This window comes from Ranitomeya imitator, chromosome 6 (genome assembly GCF_032444005.1).
Source record: "Ranitomeya imitator isolate aRanImi1 chromosome 6, aRanImi1.pri, whole genome shotgun sequence".
Lineage (NCBI taxonomy): Eukaryota > Metazoa > Chordata > Amphibia > Anura > Dendrobatidae > Ranitomeya > Ranitomeya imitator.
This window is the reverse complement of record NC_091287.1, coordinates 389,942,363-389,967,172: the sequence shown is the minus strand read 5'-3', so window position 1 is coordinate 389,967,172 and position 24,810 is coordinate 389,942,363. Positions and strand designations below refer to the sequence as shown.

General features: G+C 42.1%; 1 protein-coding gene across 2 annotated transcripts in view; it reads right to left on the bottom strand.

Moving 5' to 3' along the window:
* Nucleotides 1-24,810, bottom strand: part of MYOM1 (myomesin 1) — a 198,613-nt gene that overhangs the window by 121,388 nt on the left and 52,415 nt on the right. For both annotated transcript variants that reach the window (XM_069731145.1, XM_069731146.1), the window contains exons 5-9: nt 6,388-6,545; nt 4,555-4,647; nt 2,078-2,166; nt 1,930-1,989; nt 1,688-1,852 (exon numbers count right to left, since the gene is read on the bottom strand). In XM_069731145.1, coding sequence (XP_069587246.1) covers nt 1,688-1,852; nt 1,930-1,989; nt 2,078-2,166; nt 4,555-4,647; nt 6,388-6,545 — 565 coding nt within the window. The remainder of the gene's footprint in view (nt 1-1,687; nt 1,853-1,929; nt 1,990-2,077; nt 2,167-4,554; nt 4,648-6,387; nt 6,546-24,810) is intronic.

The following is a 24,810-nucleotide window of genomic DNA, read 5'->3' as shown; positions in this document are numbered from 1 at the left end:
GGAGAGATCCATGTTCTATTAATGGACTCCCTACCCAGATTATTATATGTGACTCAGACTCTTCCCAGTCACCTATCCAAATCATATTTTGTTAAGCTACATAGGAAGGCTATGTCATGAGCTTGGAGAAGATGTAAACCACCTCTAAGAAACTCCTTGTATTTAACAAAAACTAATGCCCATGGGAGCACTGGTCTGCCTGATTTCTCCCTCTATCATAAAACAACTAGATGTACCGGTTCTGGACTTACTGCACCACTACCATGCTATGAGTGAAGCTATGAGTGGAAATCAAGTGCGTATTAAGTATGAAGCTTGCCCATGTCATGTTTGGCTTCTTTTTCCCCCTTTACTATTGTTGATCCACTTTCTCCTTTGTCCTGTTTTGCAAGTTCCTTTCTCTATCACTTAGTTAAACTGAGCTTTTTACATGAACCGATTTCTACTTCATACTCACATTATAAATGTATCTGTAAGATGTAATTGTAAAGGTGTACTTGCCAATTCTACTCTTTCCTGATCTCTTGATGCCAGATGGACACTGAAATTTGTTTTATATTGGTCTTTGTTAGCATCTGCCTTCTGCTTCTCTCCCCTGGCAGAAACGATGACTCAGTCACTGTCACTGCCCCATCCCGCAGTGTGGCTGCTGATGCCCGGGATCATTGGACACTGTTCTTAGTTCACGGGAGTGGTCTCGTCTTCTTACAGCGGTCCCGTCCTCTTAAAGGGACAGCATGTGCAGTCCTAGTGTCCCCAACTAATGGCTGGGAGACACTCATTATATAAGGCACCTCCACCTGCCGGTGCAACATTGTAAATTTATTCATAACACTCTTGTTAGTTCTCAGGTCCGAGTGCTCGTATTCCTGTATACCTGCCTGTCCATCAACCGTGCCTGTCTGCCTGTATCAGCTGTGTCCGAATGTGCTTGCCAAGTCCAACGTCCCTGGCCATTTCTGCCTCCTGTTCCTTGGGAGTCAGCTGCCATCTACCAGATGTCAGTCCTGGTGCAGCACCTGGTCCTGCCTCCCTCATTGCTCCTTGGATCGCGGTTTCGTCAGCCACTGTGCGTGCATCCAAGGTTGAACTTGGTGAGGCACCTAGTCACGCCCCTCCAGGCTTTCCTCAGATCACGGCACAATGGTGCCACCACCCAGTCCGTTACACACCTTTCCCTTTTTACATGAAATCTACTGAATGTTATCAATAAAAGCTATTGAACCATAAAAATACAGGTGCTCACATGTTTCCCTTTATCGCAGCACATAAACCACTAAAATAAGTTTTGCTAAAATCACACATTATCCCTTAGTTGGTGGATAGGGAATACCTTGCTGATTGCTGGAGGTCCAACCCCTGGGACCCCCATTGGTCCCAAGAACAGGGTTCCAGAACCAAGAGAACAAGGCTTGTCCACCATGAATAGAGTGGATATAAGCAGGCTAGACCTCAATTCTATTGATTGTCCATGGAACTGCTGGATATAGCCAAGCGCTGTACTACTCGGCTTTCCCTAACACCTATAGATAAGTAATAAATATAAAGAATATAGTTTTATCAACAGTTGAGAAATATTTGCTCAGGGTTTAAACGCCAACACGACTCATTCTCATCAGAGGCTCAATATTCATATTTAGTGTCCTGTGGACTAACATGTTAAATGTAAAGGAAAATAACCACTTACCATTTCTGTACCATTGGATTTCAGGCTGGAAGCGTTTGATAGTTGGATGGACTATAACCGTAGAACCAAGACTCAATGTTTCACCTTCTTTGCCAAATGATACTCCAAATGAGTCAACAAAATGGATATCAAACTTGGTAGCAAAGCCATATGGTGTAACAGAAACTAAAAAAAATAAAGGAGTCATGCTGTAGGCAAACGTTCTATCCCTCAATGTAACATTCAATCAGAATGTGACTTACAGCTGAATGGTTCACTCCTTGGAGGAGTCAAAGGTATAACATCCAGTTCTCCTTTATACCCTAGAAAAATATATGTGAAAATGGAAATATGCCTCTTATGTAATGACAATAAATGTCTGTAAATCAAAGTAAGTATTTGCAAACATACTCTTCACAACAAGCGATGCATATGAAGAGCTTTCTCCTTTCACATTCATTGCTGATGCATGGTATTGAGCTGTATCCTCAAAATCACACCTGAAATAAAAGAACATACAGTCACTATTTGTATTACATCGTAAAATACAAATTATAAAGGTGCCATTAGTGTCAAGCATACAGAAAATGTCCGCTCAAGAGATTAAAAATGATTGGTGAGTCAGAACCTATGTGGAATGGCTACCTGTTATTCCTTTCCCTCGGATACTGGGGCTAGCTTTATAGCTTAGCTACAGTAGAACAAAGCCTTTATTTGTGACTTCAGTTTAGCTAGAGTTCCTACAGTGAGTCTTAGGTAGTCTGAAACACGCCTCCTTTCTTATCATTGGTTGCTCTATCCCTCCCTCTGCAGCTCTATCTCCTCTGATTGGCTGTCGTGTATAACACAAATTTGTTCAAGCTCACCAGAATTTCAGCCTATGAGGATTAATTTTTATTACAACAAGTGCAGATTGATTATAAATGAGCCTTGGTAAGGGGATACTACAGTATGAGTACAGAAAATGTTGTGTAACTATTATTTCATATAATTTAAAAGTTTGTGATATAATTCAAACTGCAGCTTATTTTAGTCACGTGTCAGTTCGGACAACAGACTAAAGACATACAGCTCCCGAGACGTGGGTCTCAATTGACAAGAGCTGTATTACACATACCTCAGTGAGCAGCGGGGAGCACGGCTGCGATATATGAAGAAATATATTTCTTCCATGCTGAGCACACAAGGAATTATCCCCAGCTTCATCTTCCTCGATAGTTATTTGCTTTCCAGTTGGGCACAGTGAGTCTCTGAGCACTGCTATGAAGCTATCAGACTGATGGAAGAGGAGGAGAGGGAGGATGAAGCTGGAGATCTCCTCGCCAAGCACAACATGGGTTAAAATATATTTCTCCATATATTGCAGCCGTGCTTCCGACCACCAAGGTGGTATGTGCAATAAAGCTATTGTAAATTGAAACACGTCTCGGGAACTGTATGTTTTCTGTATGCAGCCCGTACTGACACGTGACCATGACGGGCTGTAATTTCAATTATATCAGAGACTTCATTTTACCTCAATCTTGGAGAACCCCTTTAAAGTGCTGCAAATTGGAGGTGATCTATGATATTTACATAGATACGGATATAATAATTTGTGTATTTGGAGAGAGAAGTGGGATTCAAGCTATCTACAATAATATAACATGTATTTTCAGACTGTTGGTTTTGACGTTACTAGGCTATTACGAGTAATTGAATGTCTAGCAATAGTACAGATGAAATGGCAATTCACTGCAAAAGGAAATAAAAAATAGAGGACATCACTGCAAAAAATGCCAAAAATAGTAACATCTCTAAATCTGAATTTTTTTTCAGTGATTTATTCCACGTTCCATTATTCTGGGAAAATTGCCCGTGGATCAGGGGAAAACCTTGTGATTTATATGAGATACAGGAAGTCAAAAACATTGACATCCTGTCCTGGACAAATACAACAAATCAATAATTTATTGCAGGGTTTTTTCAACTCGGCAATTAGGAAAGGTACTGTACATAGAATGGGATGATTAAAATTACAATTGTAAGTGGTTATAGGTATATAATTTGAGAATAAAAATAACAATAAAAAAAATTATTTGTAAAGTCTTAATGTGGGGGCATTGCTTAGCGGAAAAGCAGATGGGACATGTATATTTGGAGACCTGACCACCAGCCCATCATCCATCTCTAAACAAAAAGCTTCATGATTTTGAAAATAAAGGTTTGCCTTTTTTCCTCTCTGTAAGATATTTGATCTTCTTTGCTGCCAATAGAGGATCAATATTGTATTTATAGATATGGTCTGTAAAAAACAAATACCCAAAGATTGTATCTGTGAGCCAAAAATGAAAGAACTCAGCAGTGGCTTCCCAACTTAATGACCAGAAAAAAAAAAGACTGACATGATGTCAAAAATAACATATGCCAAAGAGAAAATGTCATAGATGGAACTAATATTCTTACAGTTAGTTTAACAAGTGCTGTCATGTCACCCAATATAACTAGTCTCCAAGGTCACAGCAACAAAACTTTCTATACAGAGCACATAAGGAGTTATGTCAGTAGTTGCTTGGTGGCCTGAGCATGTCCACCAGCATGGCATTCTTCCAAGAACAAGTTTCCTCTTGGTTAGTGATAAGCAAGTTATGAATGTAATGTGTAAATCAAAGAGGTGACCCGAACAGATCCCTGGAGCAGAAGCTAAATGGTGTTAATCCCTGATCACTAGTGTATGCTTGGATATGTGGAGGGTCACAAATCTGACTTTCACAGCATGCCTGCATCATCCAACAATAGACAATACTGTAATAGACATTGCAACCTTCTCATTCAGCTATATCGTAAGCAGTATATACACATCTATATTGTATTCCGTGCTCATCATATAGACGGTGTTCATTACTTACTTAAAGATCTCCAGTGAGTGAAGACCATATTCACTTTCAATTTTGTATTTCTCAGAATGAAATTGGTCATTAATAGGAACATTATTCTTATACCTAGATAGAAAAAAAAACATGAAGTATCAGCCATGTCTGACCTAGAAAAGATAACAGTACAAGTTGTAAGAAGAGTAGTGATGAGTGAGTGTTCTCGATACTCGCGATTTCAGAGCATGCTCGTAGATTATGTTTTAGTACCCACAGCTGCAAATCATGCAGCTGTTAGACAACCTGAACACATGCAGGGATTGCCTGTTTGTTAGGGAATCCCCACATATATTCAGGCTGTCTAGCAGCTGCAAATCATGCAGCTGTGGGGACTCAAATATAATCTACGAGCATGCCCAAGATACTCGGAGAACACCCGAGAATGCTCGTAAAACTCGAGTAACGAGTACACTCACTCATCACTAAAGGAGAGCGCTATGGTCCACTTACATTGCAAGATTATCACGAAGATGTAGTGTTCCTGGGAACGCTCAGTTTACAATAATCTTACAGAGAAAATGGAAAGCTCCAGTCCAGACTGTTAGGCTTCACACACTACCGCAGATAAGCCCTGCCCAGGTACTTGATTGTATGGTTCTTTTTGTAGTGCCCCTCCTCCCCCCTGGCTCCCCATTGACTGCAGAGAATGCCTAGGGGTAATAAACAGTGAGCAGCTCTGCAGTAATGACAGAAGAGGCCCCATGCAGTGAGAGATGTGAGCATAAAGAAGCAATGATCAGTGCTAGCTATGCCACCAAAAGGAAAGATGAGGGTGGGGATATGAGAGTGAACAGCCCTCTGTGGGCTTAAGAGGTGCGGCCCACCAGAGATTTGAGTGGTAGGGCAGTTGGCTAAGCCAGGTCTGGTGTTAACAGACTGCTTATCACCTGACGAATGAGCAAAATGTCTGTTTATTACAAGGTAAATGATCTTTCGTGTTGTAAAAAAGATCATCGCTCTCAGCAGCGCATCATCCTGTGTACAGGATTCATGCTGCCGAGAACAGTTGCAGCCTATGTGCACTGATTGATCTATTAGAGAGCTCTCAGTGTTCATCTGAAGCACAGTCTATTAAACGACCACCAATCGGTAAGTACCGCAAGTTGGGTGGTGAAAACGAACCTTGAGCCCATGTTCCAACGTTCAGTATTTGGTCTGTATTTTACACCAGTATTTCTAGTATAAAATCAGAACAGGAAGAATCAGAGGAAAAGTATAATAGAAACACATGCACTAGTTCTGCATTTTTCACCCACTCCTGGTTTTGCTTTACAAATACGGATGTAAAATACTGACCAAATACTGAATGTGGCCTTACGCTAAGTTCAGACACATCTGGATATTTTCATTTTTATTAAAGGGCATGCACTGCGAGGATTCACCGGTTTCTGACCCGGGATCGGAGGGTTCGTATGCGTTATACATACTCCTGGCCAGAGCCCATCTAGTGGGTGCGGCCTCACTCCATACACTTGTATTGAATAAGGCCACACCCACTAGTTGGTCGTGTCATCAGACGTGGCGCAATATAAGTGTATTGAGCGAAGCCATGTCCACTAAACGGGTTCTGGACGGGAGTTTGCATAACGCATACGTACCTGGTGGTCTCGACTCAGAAATCGTCAAATCTAATCTTTCCTTGCATCTAGTTGGAGGGACGAACCTTTGGGAGTTATGGCTCGTGTATGGATTTCACAGATAAAATTGTCCAATTTAAATAAATATAAAACCTCAAAGTGATCATAGGTCACCAGTATGGAGTAGGGCATATCACAGTCTTACAGGTCCGTATTGTGAACGTGAGCATACCAGGTGACTCGTGGCTCCGGCCAACCACTCACTGTGCAGTGAAATTTCACGTTTTGCGTCTCCCAGATGGTATGAGAACGAGGCTTGATGATAAAGACAGGGGCATGTAATAGTGTGTCCTCATTTATCTTTTTGTGAAATTCTTCAGTTTCTTCTAGCTGGAAAAAGTAAAATTTTTATTGTATGTGACAGTCAAAGACATTATATGACATATTACTTCATTAGGGCCTAAAATTTGAAAAAAAAAATGCATAGAGTTTGAAAAAAAGACACTTCTATTACATCAAACCCAGAAAGCCCCCCCCACTATCCCTAATTGACATCATTTTGCACCCCCCATCACATATAAAAGAAATCTGGAATGATAGTTACTAGTGATGAGCTAATATACTAGTTACTCGAGATTTCTCGAGCATGCTCGGGGGTCCTCCGAGTATTTTTTGGTGCTCGGAGATTTTGTATTTCTTGCCGCAGCAGAATGATTTACATCTGTTAGCCAGCATAAGTACATGTGGGGATCCCCTAGCAACCAGGCAACCCCCACATGTACTTATGCTGGCTAACAGGTGTAAATCATCCAGCTGCGGCAAGAAAAACTAAATCTCCGAGCACTAAAAAATACTCGGAGGACACCCGAGCGTGCTCGAGAAATCTCGAGTAACGAGTATATTCGCTTATCACTAATTGTTACCTTTTATAGTCCGGGTAAGTTCTCTACTTTTACTTATTCTTTACTGTTGATGGCTATTATGTACAAATAGGAGGCAGCTTTCAATTTTTGGAAAAATGCTTTAAATTTCAATAAAAGTCAGTAAAATCACTCTGCAAAAGAACTAAATGGAAAAGAACTAATGCCAGGAAATTTCAGTATCTATTTTTGAAAAGTGCTCTAGGTCTTCCTCAGGTACTATATATAAGTAAGCTTAACATTTATTGTAGGAAAATGGTTAATGACTCTTAACATCTTATAAATAGGAGTTTGTATTAAAAACAATATAGCACAATATTGTCCTGTATTATAAGAAGCATGGACTCGCCAGGCCAGGACATAATATTACCTCTTTACCAAGCACTAGTGTGACTGTATGTAGAATATACAGTGCACTTTGGGGCACCAATTGATAGAATGCTCTGGAGCTGGAAACAAGAACAAATAAAACCCACAAAACTGAAAAGAAGCGTGGAGAGTTTTAATCCAGTTTAATCAACACTCATAATCTTTCCGATTTAAGGTAGATTGGTTCTTACATCATGTATTCACTGAATACAGTTTTTACCAGTGAGTTGAGAATTTTGAGAATGAAAGATCAGTCCATGAGAAGAAAGAAGCAGATTGTTCTGATAAGTTTACGCCATATGTTGTGAAGGGGTTAAAAGTAACTATTGTTTTAATTGCTATATCATGAATCAATAGTACAAGTGGAAAGAAGAAACTTTGTAATATATCTTATCAGAACAATCTGCATTGCATTGTATCTCCCTCCAAATGGTATCTGTAAAAATGTTAGGTCAGGGCACAAAAAATAAGCCCTCACAAAGCCTCAAACGTTATGGAAAATGGCGAAACAAGCCAATTTTTTTTTCTTACATATTTCCGATTTTTTTTCACCACTTAAATAAAATCAAAACTATACATGTTTGGTATCTGCATAATCGTACTGTCTTTTTAGAATCATATTGCCAGGTCAGTTTTACCATATAGTGAACATTGTAAAAAAAACCCTCAAAAAACAATTGTGAAATTGCACCTTTTTTGCAATTTCAATGCACTTGGAATTTTGTTTCCTGCTTTCCAGTGCACTATATGGTCGAATGAATAGTGTCAATCAAAAATACTATTCATCTTGCAAAGACAAGCCCTCATACAGCTATACTGTCGGAAAAATAAAAAAGTTATGGCTTTTGGAGAAAGGGGAGAAAAAAATGGAAAAAAAACAAGCGTAAAATGGCCAAGGCGGAAAGGGGTTAACCCCACACAATGGCCCATATTTTCGGTCTGTTTTTGAAAAATATGGTACAAAACATGTAAAAATGAAAATGTATGAAATTACTGTTCCATACTGTTACTGCTTCCTCTCTTCAGCAGCGCGGTCTACTTTGAAACGTCAATCTCCTTTTTCTACTAATCAATATTCAAAAGAGGGATCACTTTCATTTGCCGACGGGACTGCAGCAGCTGTAATCTTTATGGCCAATAATTGAAGTTGTTATAATCACAACCTTTTCAGGTGAGCAACTCCATAACTCCTTTCTCATCTGCACCTTTCACAGCAGGAGCAGATGATCGGGGTATTCCTCACCCGCCGCCTGCGATATAATGAAATAAATAAAAAACCCTGCATGGGTTCCCCCTATTTCTTGAACCAACCAGGCAAAACTCACAGTTGGGAGCTGCAACCCTCAGCAGTCAGCTTCAGAAAGGTTGGTTATCAAGAATAGAGGGGTCCCCACGCTGTTTTTTTAATTATTTAAACAATTTAAAAAAACAGCGTGGGGTCTGTTATGAACAGGTAATTCAGAACCACAATGGACATTGAAGTTCAGAGCACACAAAGTGACCTGACAATTACCAAAAACATAGGACGAGCTCTGAGACATGGGAACTCTGCTGACCGCAATCCCTAATCCTATCACACCACACTAGAGGTAGCCGTGGATTGCGCCTAACGCTCCCTATGCAACTTGGCACAGCCTGAGAAACTAACTAGCCCTGAAGATAGAAAAATAAGCCTACCTTGCCTCAGAGAAATTCCCCAAAGGAAAAGGCAGCCCCCCACATATAATGACTGTGAGTAAAGATGAAAATACAAACACAGAGATGAAATAGATTTAGCAAAGTGAGGCCCGACTTACTGAATAGACCGAGGATAGGAAAGATAGCTTTGCGGTCAACACAAAAACCTACAAACAACCACACAGAGGGGCAAAAAGACCCTCCGCACCGACTAACGGTACGGAGGTGCTCCCTCTGCGTCTCAGAGCTTCCAGCAAGCAAGAAAAACCAATATAGCAAGCTGTACAGAAAAAATAGCAAACAAAAATAACACAAGCAAAACTTAGCTTATGCAGGATAGACAGGCCACAGGAACGATCCAGGAGGAAGCAAGACCAATACTAGAACATTGACTGGAGGCCAGGATCAAAGCACTAGGTGGAGTTAAATAGAGCAGCACCTAACGACTTAACCTCATCACCTGAGGAAGGAAACTCAGAAGCCGCAGTACCACACTCATCCACCAAAGGAAGCTCATAGACAGAACCAGCCGAAGTACCACTCACGACCACAGGAGGGAGCTTGGCCACAGAATTCACAACAGTACCCCCCCTTGAGGTGAGGAGGGGTCACCGAACCCTCACCAGAGCCCCCAGGCCGACCAGGATGAGCCACATGAAAGGCACGAACCAGATCAGCAGCATGGACATCAGAGGCAAAGACCCAGGAATTATCTTCCTGACCATAACCTTTCCACTTAACCAGATACTGGAGTTTCCATTTCGAAACACGAGAATCCAAAATCTTCTCCACTATATACTCCAATTCCCCTTCAACCAAAACCGGAGCAGGAGGATCAATAGATGGAACCACAGGTGCCACGTATCTCCGCAACAATGACTTATGGAACACGTTATGGATGGAAAAAGAAGCTGGAAGAGTCAAACGAAAAGACACAGGATTAAGAACCTCAGAAATCCTATATGGACCAATGAAACGAGGCTTAAATTTAGGAGAGAAAACCTTCATAGGAATATAACGAGATGACAACCAAACCAAATCCCCAACACGAAGTCGGGGACCCACACAGCGCCTGCGGTTAGCGAAACGTTGAGCCTTCTCCTGGGACAAAGTCAAATTGTCCACTACATGAGACCAAATCTACTGCAACCTATCCACCACAGTATCCACACCAGGACAGTCCGAAGACTCAACCTGCCCTGAAGAGAAACGAGGGTGGAATCCAGAATTGCAGAAAAACGGCGAAACCAAAGTAGCCGAGCTGGCCCGATTATTAAAGGCGAACTCAGCCAAAGGCAAAAAGGACACCCAATCATCCTGATCAGCAGAAACAAAACATCTCAGATATGTTTCCAAGGTCTGATTGGTTCGTTCAGTCTGGCCATTTGTCTGAGGATGGAAAGCCGAGGAAAAAGATAAATCAATGCCCATCCTAGCACAAAAGGCTAGCCAAAACCTCGAAACAAACTGGGAACCTCTGTCAGAAACGATGTTCTCTGGAATGCCATGTAAACAAACCACATGCTGGAAAAACAATGGCACCAAATCAGAGGAGGAAGGCAATTTAGACAAGGGCACCAAATGGACCATCTTAGAGAAGCGATCACAAACCACCCAAATGACCGACATCTTTTGAGAGACGGGAAGATCCGAAATAAAATCCATAGAGATATGTGTCCAAGGCCTCTTCGGGACCAGCAAGGGCAAAAGCAACCCACTGGCACGAGAACAGCAGGGCTTAGCCCGAGCACAAATCCCACAGGACTGCACAAAAGAACGCACATCCCGCGACAGAGACGGCCACCAAAAGGATCTAGCCACCAAATCTCTGGTACCAAAGATTCCAGGATGACCAGCCAACACCGAACAATGAACCTCAGAGATAACTTTATTCGTCCACCTATCAGGGACAAACAGTTTCTCCACTGGGCAACGGTCAGGTCTATTAGCCTGAAATTTTTGCAGCACCCGCCGCAAATCAGGGGAGATGGCAGACAAAATTACCCCCTCTTTGAGAATACCCGCCGGCTCAGGCAAACCCGGAGAATCGGGCACAAAACTCCTAGACAGGGCATCCGCCTTCACATTTTTAGAGCCCGGAAGGTACGAAACCACAAAGTCAAAACGGGAGAAAAACAGCGACCAACGAGCCTGTCTAGGATTCAACCGTTTGGCAGACTCGAGATAAGTCAAGTTTTTGTGATCAGTCAAGACCACCACGCGATGCTTAGCTCCTTCAAGCCAATGATGCCACTCCTCGAATGCCCACTTCATGGCTAGCAACTCTCGATTGCCAACATCATAATTTCGCTCAGCAGGCGAAAATTTCCTGGAAAAGAAGGCGCATGGTTTCATCACCGAGCAATCAGAACTTCTCTGCGACAAAACAGCCCCTGCTCCAATTTCAGAAGCATCAACCTCGACCTGGAACGGAAGCGAAACATCTGGTTGGCACAACACAGGGGCAGAAGAAAAACGACGCTTCAACTCCTGAAAAGCTTCCACAGCAGCAGAAGACCAATTGACCACATCAGCACCCTTCTTGGTTAAATCAGTCAACGGTTTAGCAATACTAGAAAAATTATTGATGAAGCGACGATAACAATTAGCAAAGCCCAGGAACTTCTGCAGACTCTTCAGAGATGTTGGCTGATTCCAATCATAAATGGCCTGAACTTTAACAGGGTCCATCTCGATAGTAGAAGGAGAAAAAATGAACCCCAAAAATGAAACCTTCTGAACACCAAAGAGACACTTTGACCCCTTCACAAACAAAGAATTAGCACGCAGGACCTGGAACACCATTCTGACCTGCTTCACATGAGACTCCCAATCATCCGAGAAGACCAAAATATCATCCAAGTATACAATCAGGAATTTATCCAGGTACTCTCGGAAGATGTCATGCATAAAGGACTGAAACACTGATGGAGCATTAGAAAGCCCGAATGGCATAACCAGGTACTCAAAATGGCCTTCGGGCGTATTAAATGCTGTTTTCCATTCATCGCCCCGTTTAATACGCACAAGATTATACGCACCACGAAGATCTATCTTGGTGAACCATCTAGCCCCCTTAATCCGAGCAAACAAATCAGACAGCAGCGGCAAGGGGTACTGAAATTTGACCGTAATTTTATTTAGAAGGCGGTAATCAATACAAGGTCTCAGCGAACCATCCTTCTTGGCCACAAAAAAGAACCCCGCTCCCAATGGCGACGATGACGGGCGAATATGACCCTTCTCCAAAGACTCCTTCACGTAACTCCGCATAGCGGCGTGCTCAGGTACAGATAAATTAAACAGTCGACCCTTAGGAAACTTACTACCAGGAATCAAATCGATAGCACAATCACAATCCCTATGCGGAGGTAGGGCATTGGACTTGGGCTCATCGAATACATCCCGGTAATCAGACAAGAACTCTGGGACCTCAGAAAGGGTGGATGATGAGATAGACAGAAATGGAACATCACCATGTACCCCCTGACAACCCCAGCTGGACACAGACATTGATTTCCAATCTAATACTGGGTTATGGACTTGTAGCCATGGCAACCCCCAAACGACCACATCATGCAGATTCTGCAACACCAGAAAGCGAATATCCTCCTGGTGCGCAGGAGCCATGCACATGGTCAGCTGGGTCCAATACTGAGGCTTATTCTTGGCCAAAGGCGTAGCATCAATTCCTCTCAATGGAATAGGACACTGCAAGGGCTCCAAGACAAACCCACAGCGCCTAGCAAACTCCAAGTCCATCAAATTCAGGGCAGCGCCTGAATCCACAAATGCCATGACAGAATAGGAAGACAAAGAGCAGATCAAAGTAACGGACAAAAGAAATTTCGACTATACTGTACCAATGGTGGCAGACCTAGTGAACCGCTTAGTGCACTTAGGACAATCGGAGATAGCATGAGTGGAATCACCACAGTAGAAACAGCCCATTCTGACGTCTGTGTTCTTGCCTTTCAGCTCTGGTCAAAGTCCTATCGCACTGCATAGGCTCAGGTTTATGCTCAGATACTACCGCCAAATGGTGCACAGATATACGCTCACGCAAGCGTCGACCGATCTGAATGGCCAAAGACATAGACTCATTCAGACCAGCAGGCATAGGAAATCCCACCATGACATCCTTAAGGGCTTCAGAGAGACCCTTTCTGAAAATAGCTGCCAGCGCACATTCATTCCATTGAGTGAGCACGGACCACTTTCTAAACTTCTGACAATAAATCTCTATCTCATCCTGACCCTGACACAGAGCCAGCAAATTTTTCTCTGCCCGATCCACTGAATTAGGTTCGTCGTACAGCAATCCGAGCGCCAGAAAAAACGCATCAATATTACATAATGCAGGATCTCCTGGCACAAGGGAAAATGCCCAGTCTTGTGGGTCGCCACGTAATAAAGAAATAATGATCTTAACTTGTTGAACTGGGTCACCAGAGGAGCGGGGTTTCAAAGCCAGAAAAAGTTTACAATTATTTTTAAAATTCAAAAACTTAGCTCTATCTCCAGAAAATGACTCAGGAATAGGAATTTTAGGTTCTAACATAGGATTCTGAACCACTAATCTTGAATATTCTGTGCATTTATAGCGAGATTATCCATCAAAGAGAACAGACCTTGAATGTCCATGTCCACACCTGTGTTCTGGACCACCCTGATGTAAAGGGGAAAAGAAAGACAGAACACAGTGCAAAGAAAAAAAAATGGTCTCAGAACTTCTCTTTTCCCTCTATTGAGAAGCATTAGTACTTTGGGCCTCCAGTACTGTTATGAACAGGTAATTCAGAACCACAATGGACATTGAAGTTCAGAGCACACAAAGTGACCTGACAATTACCAAAAACATAGGACGAGCTCTGAGACGTGGGAACTCTGCTGACCGCAATCCCTAATCCTATCACACTACACTAGAGGTAGCCGTGGATTGCGCCTAACGCTCCCTATGCAACTCGGCACAGCCTGAGAAACTAACTAGCCCTGAAGATAGAAAAATAAGCCTACCTTGCCTCAGAGAAATTCCCCAAAGGAAAAGGCAGCCCCCCACATATAATGACTGTGAGTAAAGATGAAAATACAAACACAGAGATGAAATAGATTTAGCAAAGTGAGGCCCGACTTACTGAATAGACCGAGGATAGGAAAGATAGCTTTGCGGTCAACACAAAAACCTACAAACAACCACGCAGAGGGGCAAAAAGACCCTCCGCACCGACTAACGGTACGGAGGTGCTCCCTCTGCGTCTCAGAGCTTCCAGCAAGCAAGAAAAACCAATATAGCAAGCTGTACAGAAAAAATAGCAAACAAAAATAACACAAGCAAAACTTAGCTTATGCAGGATAGACAGGCCACAGGAACGATCCAGGAGGAAGCAAGACCAATACTAGAACATTGACTGGAGGCCAGGATCAAAGCACTAGGTGGAGTTAAATAGAGCAGCACCTAACGACTTAACCTCATCACCTGAGGAAGGAAACTCAGAAGCCGCAGTACCACACTCATCCACCAAAGGAAGCTCATAGACAGAACCAGCCGAAGTACCACTCACGACCACAGGAGGGAGCTTGGCCACAGAATTCACAACAGGGGTCCCCCAATTTTTTAAAACCAGCCTTGCTAAAACTCATAGATGGGGCTTAAAAACAGCAGCCCACAGCTGCCCAGAAAAGGCTCATCTACTAGATGCGCCATTTCTGGCGCTTTGCCCGGCTCTTCCCACTTGCCCTGTAGCGGTGCCATGTGGGGTTGATGTCACCTTTCTATTGTCAGGTGACATCAAGCCCACGGCTTAGTAATGGAGAGGTGTCTATAAAACGCCTCTCCATTGCTAATCCTATAGTTATACAGTACAGACCAAAAGTTTGGACATACCTTCTCATTTAAATATTTTTCTGTATTTTCATGACTATGAAATTGTACATTCACACTGAAGGCATCAAAACTATGAATTAACACATGTGGAATTATATACTTAACAAAAAAGTGTGAAACAGCTGAAATTATGTCTTATATTCTAGGTTCTTCAAAGTAGCCACCTTTTGCTTTGATGATTGCTTTGCACACTCTTGGAATTCTCTTGATGGGCTTCAAGAGGTAGTTACCGGGAATGGTTTTCAATTCACAGGTGTGCCCTGTCAGGTTTAATAAGTGGGATTTCTTGCCATATAAATGGGGTTGGGACCATCAGTTGTGTTGTGCAGAAGTCTACTGGATACACAGCTGCTAGTCCTACTGAATAGACTGTTAGAATTTGTATTATGGCAAGAAAAAAGCAGCTAAGTAAAGAAAAACGAGTGGCCATCATTACTTTAAGAAATGAAGCTCAGTCAGTCTGAAAAATTGGGAAAACTTTGAAAGTGTCCCCAAGTGCAATGGCAAAAACCATCAAGCGCTACAAAGAAACTGGCTCACATGAGGACCACCCCAGGAAAGGAAGACCAAGAGTCACCTCTCCTTCTGAGGATGTTAATCCGAGTCACCAGCTTCAGAAATTGCAGGTTAACAGCAGCTCAAATTAGAGACCAGGTCAATGCCACACAGAGTTCTGGCAGCAGACATATCTCTACAACAACTGTTAAGAGGAGACTTTGTGCAGCAGGCCTTCATGGTAAAATAGCTGCGAGGAAACCACTGCTAAGGACAGGCAACAAGCAGAAGAGACTTGTTTGGGCTAAAGAACACAAGGAATGGACATTAGACCAGTGGAAATCTGTGCTTTGGTCTGATGAGTCCAAATTTGAGATCTTTGGTTCCAACCACCATGTCTTTGTGCGGCGCAGAAAAGGTGAACGGATTGACTCTACATGCCTGGTCCCACCATGAAGCATGGAGGAGGAGGTGTGATGGTGTGGGGGTGCATTGCTGGTGACACTGTTGGGGATTTATTCAAAACTGAAGGCATACTGAACCAGCATGGCTACCACAGCATCTTGCAGCGGCATGCTATTGCATACGGTTTGCGTTTAGTTGGACCATCATTTATTTTTCAACAGGACAATGACCCCAAACACACCTCCAGGCTGTGTAAGGGCTATTTGACCAAGAAGGGTAGTGATGTGGTGCTACGCCAGATGACCTGGCCTCCACAGTCACCAGACCACCAGACCTGAACCCAATCGAGATGGTTTGGGGTGAGCTGGACCGCAGAGAGAAGGCAAAAGGGCCAACAAGTGCTAAGAATCTCTGGGAACTCCTTCAAGATTGTTGGAAGACCATTCCCGGTGACTACCTCTTGAAGCTCATCAAGAGAATGCCAAGAGTGTGCAAAGCAGTCATCAAAGCAAAAGGTGTCTACTTTGAAGAACCTAGAACATAAGACATAATTTCAGTTGTTTCACACTTTTTTGTTAAGTACCGTATATAATTCCACAAGTGTTAATTCATAGCTTTGATGCTTTCAGTGTGAATGTACAATTTTAATAGTAATGAAAATACAGAAAAATCTTTAAATGATAAGGTGTGTTCAAACTTTTGGTCTGTACTGTATGTAAATAAAGACACAGCCAGAATAAAGTCCTTTCATTTAAAAAATTACACAGACTCCTTGATTAATCTCCATTAAATCATACTTACGATCTCGCCTAATTCCACAGAAGCCTTTGATCTCCTGTAATAAAAGTAAAATAAAAAAAATAACTATATACCATACCTGTCCATCGTTCTGTCCCATGCTGTAATCGATGTCTGGGGACTAAATAGTTTTAAACCTGGACGGTGCCAAGATACGACCGTCCAGGTTGAGAACCACTGGTGAATGAGCTGCTGTGAGCGTAGCATCATTGACCAGTGGTGACAACATCACTGGCATTTTCCCACTGTCCTGAGGTTACCACAGTTCAGCCCGGCCTCGATGATGTCACCATTGGTCAATGATGCTGCGCTCGCCGCAGCTCATTCATCATTGGTTCTCAGCCTTAAAGGTTGCATCTTGGTACCGTCCAGGTTGAAAACTATTTGGCCTCCAGACATGGATTACAGCGTGGGACAGAACGACAGACAGGTATGGTATATTGTTTTTTTTATTTTACTTTTTTACAGGAGATCAAGGGCTTTGGTGGAATTAGGTGAGCTCGTAAGTATGGTTTAATTGACATTAATAAAGGAGTCTGTGTCATTTTTTCAATTAAAGTACTTTATTCAGGCTGTATCATTATTTACATATAACTATAGGATTACTAATTGATAGGTGTCTCCATTACTAATCCGTGGGCTTGATGTCAACACCACAAATATGAACCCCATTTGCCACCGCTACAGGGCAAGTGGGAAGAGCCAGGAAAGCACCAGAACTGGCGCATCTAAGAGATGCGCCTTTTCTGGGCAGCTGCAGGCTTCTGTTTTTAGGCTGGTGGGGTCAATATCCATGGCCCCTTACCAGCCTGAGAATACCAGCCCGAGAATACCAGCCCCCAACTGTGAGCTTTAGCAAGGCTGGTTGTCAAAAATGGGGGGGACCCCATGCCGTTTCTTAAATTATTTAAATAATTAAAAAAACAGCGTGGGGACCCCTCTATTCTTGATAACCAACCTTGCTGAAGCTGATAGCTGAGGGTTGCAGCCCCGTGCTGTGAGTTTTGCCTGCTTGGTTCCAGAAAATAGGGGGAACAGACGCCGGGTTTTTCATTCATTTATTTCGTTATATTGCAGGCGGTGGCTGAGGAATACCCCGATCATCTGCTACTGCTGTCACTGTTAACAGTGGCAGCCGGTGTCAGATGAAGGGAGTAAGAGTCCCAAAAGACCCCACCTGCTGTCATCGTTCTGACTTTAATATAACTCTCATCATTCTCCCTTACTCGCACTGATCGCCGGCAGAGCAGGGGAGAATTATGAGAGCCGTTTTCAGTAACCACCACCATTAGCGCTTCTTGACCAGTGGCCATCCGTGTGGTACTGATGCGGCACATGGTTGCCACACGTGAGCTGCAAATATTATACACACAGACACACGAACACGGATATCTCCGGTACCGTTTTTTCCGGTACTGGAAATAAACATATGTATGAAACCGGCCTAACACTCAGCGTCAGAAATTGACATGTTGTAGATTTGAAACATGCACCGCAGGTCAGTTTACCATCAGTAAAAATAAAGCACAGTGGACATGGGAGCTCTATAAATTCTATCCACTTTGCTGGAAGTGTAAGACCTGCGTTTTTCTCAGTGAAAATCCACAGAATGAAAAACTCACTGAAATTTCATCATGGGCACACAGCCTAAAAAAACAATGAAAAAATTTAAAGTAACCTAATTTACCTAATAGGTGCAGAAATGCTGCACAAAATCTGTATCATCAAAAACTCGCCAAATATTCATCACTAGATGGTGGCCCAATTCTAACGCATCGGGTATTCTAGAATATGTATGTAGTTTATTTATGAAGTTTTCAGAATAATGCAATTCACACACAGGATTCGGCTGGCCGCGACCAATTAGCGAAGTGTGGTTCAAATTCCGTGCCAATTCGCGGGCGAACTGCACCTGTCGCTGATTGTTCGCGGCCGGGCGTGACCAATCAGTGAAGCCAGGGCCGGCTCCAGGTTTTTGAGGGCCCCGGGCAAAAGAGTCTCAGTGGGCCCCGCTCTTTAACACATATCACAATTCATGATGCGCAGATACAGCAGATAAATATAGCACAGCCAAGTAGCGTATAACACAGCCCACATAGTATATAACACAACCACGTAGTATATTGCCCAGCCACGTAGTATATTGCCCAGCCACATAGTATATAGCACAGCCCACGTAGTAAATAGCACAGACACGTAGTATATTGCCCAGCCATGTAGTATATTGCCCAGCCACGTAGTATATTGCCCAGCGACGTAGTATATCGCCCATCCACGTAGTATATTGCCCAGCCACGTAATATATTGCCCAGCCACGCAGTATATTGCTCAGACATGTAGTATATTGCCTAGCCATGTAGTATATTGCCCAACCACGTAATATATTGCACAGCCATGTAATATATTGCACAGCTACGTAGTATATTGCCCAGCCACGTAGTATATAGCACAGAGACGTAGTATATAACACAGCCCATGCAGTATATAACATAGGCCACCTAGTATATAGCACAGCGATGTAGTATATTGCCCAGCCATGTAATATATACCACAGCCATGTAGTATATAGCACAGCCCACATAGTATATAGCACAGAGATGTAGTATATAACACAGCCCACGCAGTATCTAACACAGCTCAAGAAGTATATAGCAATGTGGGCACCATATCCCTGTTAAAAATAGAATTAAAATAAAAAATAGTTATATAGTCACCCTCCGTCGGCCCCCCGGATCCAGCCGAGGCGTTTACCGATGCTCCTCGCGACGCTCCGGTCCCAAGAGTGCATTGCGGTCTCGCGAGATGATGACGTAGCGGTCTCGCGAGACCGCTACATCATCATCTCGCGAGACCGCAATGCATGGACCGGTCACCGGAGCATCGCGAGGAGCGGGAAAGGCTATAGGCAGCATCAATAGTAAAAAGTTGGTCACACAGGGTTAATAGCAGCGTTAACGGAGTGCGTTACACCGCGGCATAACGCGGTCTGTTAACGCTGCCATTAACCCTTTGTGAGCACTGACTGGAGGGGATTATGGAGCGGGCACTGACTGCGGGTAGTAAGGAGCGGCCATTTTGCCGCTGGACTGTGCCCGTCGCTGATTGGTCATGGCCATTTTGCCGCGACCAATCAGCGACAGGGGATTTCCGAGACACACAGAAAGACAGACAGACAGACAGAAAGACGGAAGTGACCCTTAGACAATTATATAGTAGACTGACATGTACCCTCAAGAACATTTTGACACTGTTACAAACTTTTTCAGTTGCTGTAAAATTGCTAAAACATTTATGTAAGGTCATCGTGATAGTAACAACATATGAAATTTCACTTCAGTTTACATGTTACTCAAATCCTGTAAATTATTTTAAAGGTTCATTTAAATGCCATCTTAGTGCACTCCAGTTTCTTAATCTTGTCCTGTAAATTCTAGGCAGCTGAGGTTGCTGACATTTGATAAGAGACAGCCTAATTTACTTCAGTGTGAAATGTACACAGAGGCGCGAAAGACCGGTCATAGAAAAGAACATCTCACTTAGGTTGCCTGGTGCATCCATTAAACAAGTTTTGATACATTGCGTCATAGAAAATATTAAAAACTCTGAAGCCTCTACCGAGTGGGGCATTCACCATCTACCTCCTTCTCTCAAACAGATTTGCATTAGGAACAAGAGCTGACGCTCTGAGTCTCTTTTAAATAGACATTTACAATGGACATAAGGAAGTAGGAAATTAGTTATAGCTGGAGAGTGAACCATCCTAATTAAAATTTGGCAATTCCTTTAAGGACAAAGGGCCATTGCAGTGAAACAGGGGATGTCTATTGTGTGTGGAAAAAGAGTTATAGATTGGACAAATAATTAAGACAGGAAAAGGTCTTTACAGAGAGTTGGAAAAAGGGAATTGTGTTTACACATAAATAGGAAAGTGGAAGGGGCTTTGTCCACAGGAAATATATCTTGAATTCAAGTGACACTGTTGTTTCTTTTGAGGCAAATGCTATACATTGACCCCAGGAAAAAAAGGAGCCAAATGTGGTTTAACCACAATGCTGGTAGGCAATGAGGATCCAAATAGAAGTATAATACAGGATTTTTCATTTGTTTTTTTAGTCAACGCAATTCAAAGTCATTCTAGACTTCTATATCAGGACACAGACAGGGGAAGGTGAAATATTTAGACACATGGTATAGCAAAAAAAATGGGCGCCAAAGAAACACCTGACATGTCAAAGTTAAATTTTGTATTATTATTTAAAAGACCTGAAGACAGATAAAATAGGAAAAAGAAAATAAAATGTTCTTAAGAAATAATTAAAAATGTTTATCCATTGTGTTTATTGTTATTTAACTTTTAAAAGGAGATAAAAATCTATAAATAAAAAAATATACATAGTGATTATCAAAAGACTAGTTATGCCATTGAAAGAGGATTTGAACAACTTGTGTGATATTTGCTTCTTGTTATTTGCTTGTCAGTTGATATTTGCAATGAAACACTTTTAATTACATGACTATACTTTATATGGCGGCGATCTTTAACTTTTGCGATCATTAGTAGTGAAGTTATCGCATAAGTTGTGAATTTCATAAAATCCTGAAGGACTGAGAACATCCCAAACCTGGCCCACATGAGGACATCATGGTGTTGTGTGGGTGTAAATTCAGGTGCTGACAATAGGTCAAACTAATTATCTGTATTCATGTAGAGAGATACATATCAGTATATGCATTATTCCGTGTCGCTGGATGTTTTTCAATCGATGCGCTCTCCTTCATTAGGTTGAATCATATTTGTGATCAGCGTAGTAAGTTTCTTTTGTTTTATCTGTTTTATTTTACGTAACTGTACATTCTGTATTGTTTTCTCCACTTTTTAAAATCTTTTGTTTAAACACTGCTTATCTTTTTGGCTTAACTATAGAATTTTATAGTACTGTTCCTTTTGTTCTGTAAGGCCTTTTTCACACATCCGTTTTTTAGAATCAGTCACAATCCGTCGTTTTTAGAAAAAAACAGATCCAGCAAATGCTGCTGCTGGATCCGTTTTTTTCCCATAGACTTGTATTAGCAACGGATTGTGACGGATGGCCTTCCGTTTCATCCGTTGTTTGATGGATCTGTCGTAAAGTCGCTGTCCGTCGAATGGAGACAACGTACATACTAACGTCGAAAAGACGCACAGCGACGGATCCTGCGGCGTCCGTTGTTGGCTATAATGGAAGCCTATGGGCGCAGGATCCATCACTGTCAGTCAGAAGATGGATTCCAGTAACGGATTCCGTTTTTTGCAACCAAGAATGCCCGAAACACATTTTTCCTTTCAGGAAAATATCTCTCTCTCCCTCCCTCTCCCTCTCCAGAATTCTGTTTCTTTAAATTCCGGCTGCAACTGCTTCAACGGATCCGTAAAAAAAAAACGGATATAGTGCATCAGTTTTTTACAATCAGCACAGGATCCGTCTTTTCAAGACTTTGACGGATAGTGACTGATTCTAAAAAACGACGTGTGAAAGAGGCCTAACCCACACCCCAAAGTCATAAACCAGGCCTCCAGGCAGCCTGTATAAAACACGACTGGTGGTCGCAGCGAGTAGTCTGGGGTTATTGAGGAGTTCCCAGTGACTCTATCGGGGGTATATAGATATAATGCATGCATTGGAATATACCATAAGCTCAATGTTAGATTCCAGATAACTGGCCTATTAGTGGAAACAGCCTGTCACCTCCTCCGTTGATCGTCGGTCAATCGCATATTTGTCTGGATGATAGGGGCAACATAGAGCTGTTAGCTCCAAAGATAACAGTGGGTGGATCTGTGCGACCTCCCAGGCTGCAATCTTTAACAAATTGGCGGCAGCAGTGGAATTCTGAGGGACCCCTCCTTGACAATTGGTGTCAGCAGTGGGATTTTGCATGGTCTCTCTGATGTCTCCTCCTTGACACATTGCAGCACATACTTTGTTCATTGCAATGTGGTGCAAGAATCCTGACTATTCACAGCATTGAACTTCAGATGTACAGGGTCAAAGCTCACAATTTTGCACAAAGGAGATTGGTGCTTTTCCACATTTTTTACATGCAAAGCCAGAAATGTATGGCTAAGACTCAAGATAAGCAACATATATATATATATATATATAAAAAAAAGAGTTATGCTAAGTACACACTGCATTCAGCAATGGTATGATGGCTCCTTGCAGGGGCTTCCATCTGAATCCTTGAAAAAAGGAACAATTTATTACAGTGAAACAAACATTTAAAATAGACTCCACTTGTGCTCTTCTGTGGTGATGTTGGACTTTTCAAAGAAGCACAAGAATGTAGTTAAGCCCTGGATGCAAGCCATCGCACAGTCTGTACCTATGCTTCAAAAACTATTCCAAAACTGCACTAGATGCACAAGAGCCTTAGGTTATACTATAGTCAAGTGCTACTGTTTGTCAAGGATTTTTGGCAAGGATTATGCAAATAACATCCAGTGAATGTAAATGAAAACGATTTTTTAACACAATTTAAAAGCAATGGGAACAAATCAGCAGAAAATATAAGACAAATTTACAGTAAATAGACTTTCGGTTCTTCTACATGTTTTGCAGCATATGCAGCCAGCCTTAGAAGGGTATTCCCATGTTGCGGTCTGGCTTAGCTTTAGGATACGCCATTACTTAATAACTGGTGTGAGTTGAACCTTTAGAATCTCAACCAGTCTGAATCCTAAGAATGAAGGTGATTCTGAACTATTTTAGCACCATGTCCCTTTCTAAGTTCTATTATCTTAGAGGTGCTCCTTGTCATCCAGTTGTGAAGGGAAAGAATAATGAAGCAGATATGTCGGTAAACCAGCTCTCGCCACATTAAGGGCTCATGCAGATGAGTGTATAAACCAGACATCTGAAAATATATTTTTAATTGGATAGCACACTGACCCATGTTATTCAACAGTGCTGTTCAGGTGAATGATTTTTTTTCAAATTTAAAGTTTAATTGAATTTATAACAAGAGTACAACACGTAACCGACAATTATGGTGCAAGAGTTTTTAGTATATGAGAAGTTGTAGGGAGTGGGAAAAGGGGGAAGGTCACAATATATAGAGCACTGGACCAATATAGTCTATGGGAAGATGAATTAACTGAGGTAAAGAGAGCAGTGAAAGGGCAAGTAAATCCAAAGCGGAACATAAGAAAGAGAGAACCGGTGTTTACAATCAGGAAATTAAGGACGTTGACTGGCAGACGGGTTATCGACAGTGTGTTGGTCAGTTGTAATACAGAGTGGAGACTAGATGTGAATCATCTCAGAACTTTCTGATAGGTCGGGGAAGCGAGAAAATCTTCCTAGTGAAACCATTTAGCAGCAGTTGTTTTAATTTCTTCTTGTGTTTGGGGTATCAGTTTTTCAGTAGGATGGACATTAGCAATTTCCGCAAACTATTCTTCTAGAGAAAAGGGGTCTACTGCTTTCCAAAGATGAGGGATTATTGTATTAGCTACTTGGAGGAGGTTTCTTATTAAGAAAAATTATGGCCTTGAGGAAGAAACCCGCAGCATGCACTACTTTCATCCAACTCTTGAATGAGACTCACACATTTAAGTCCATGGCCAAGTTCACATGTTCAGTATTTGGTCAAAAAATGCAATATCAAAAGCGCAACAAAAATAAGGCCACGTGCACACGTTGAGTATTTGATGAATTTTTTGTCTCTATATTTGTAAGCCAAAACCAGGAGTGGGTGAAAAATTCAGAAGTCGTGATATGTTTCTATTATACTTTTCCTCTGATCGTTCCACTCCTGGTTTTGGCTTACAAATACTGGTGTGAAATACTGACCAAATACCAAACATGTGAACATGGCCTGAGGGTGATAAAGTGGCATCCGGTTTTTAATTACGGTATACATTTCTATTACAAACCTAAGAAACTGTATATGATTTTATGCATGTTTTTAATTTGTATTTAGGATATTATTATTTTCCATGTGTACTGGAGATAATAGTCTGTCCACAACAAATACCTTGTTGATACTAAGCATTATTCTTTGCACTAGTGTTATTTATACTATGCCATTCTCTTGAATTTGCATTAGATAAGGGATTTGTTTATGT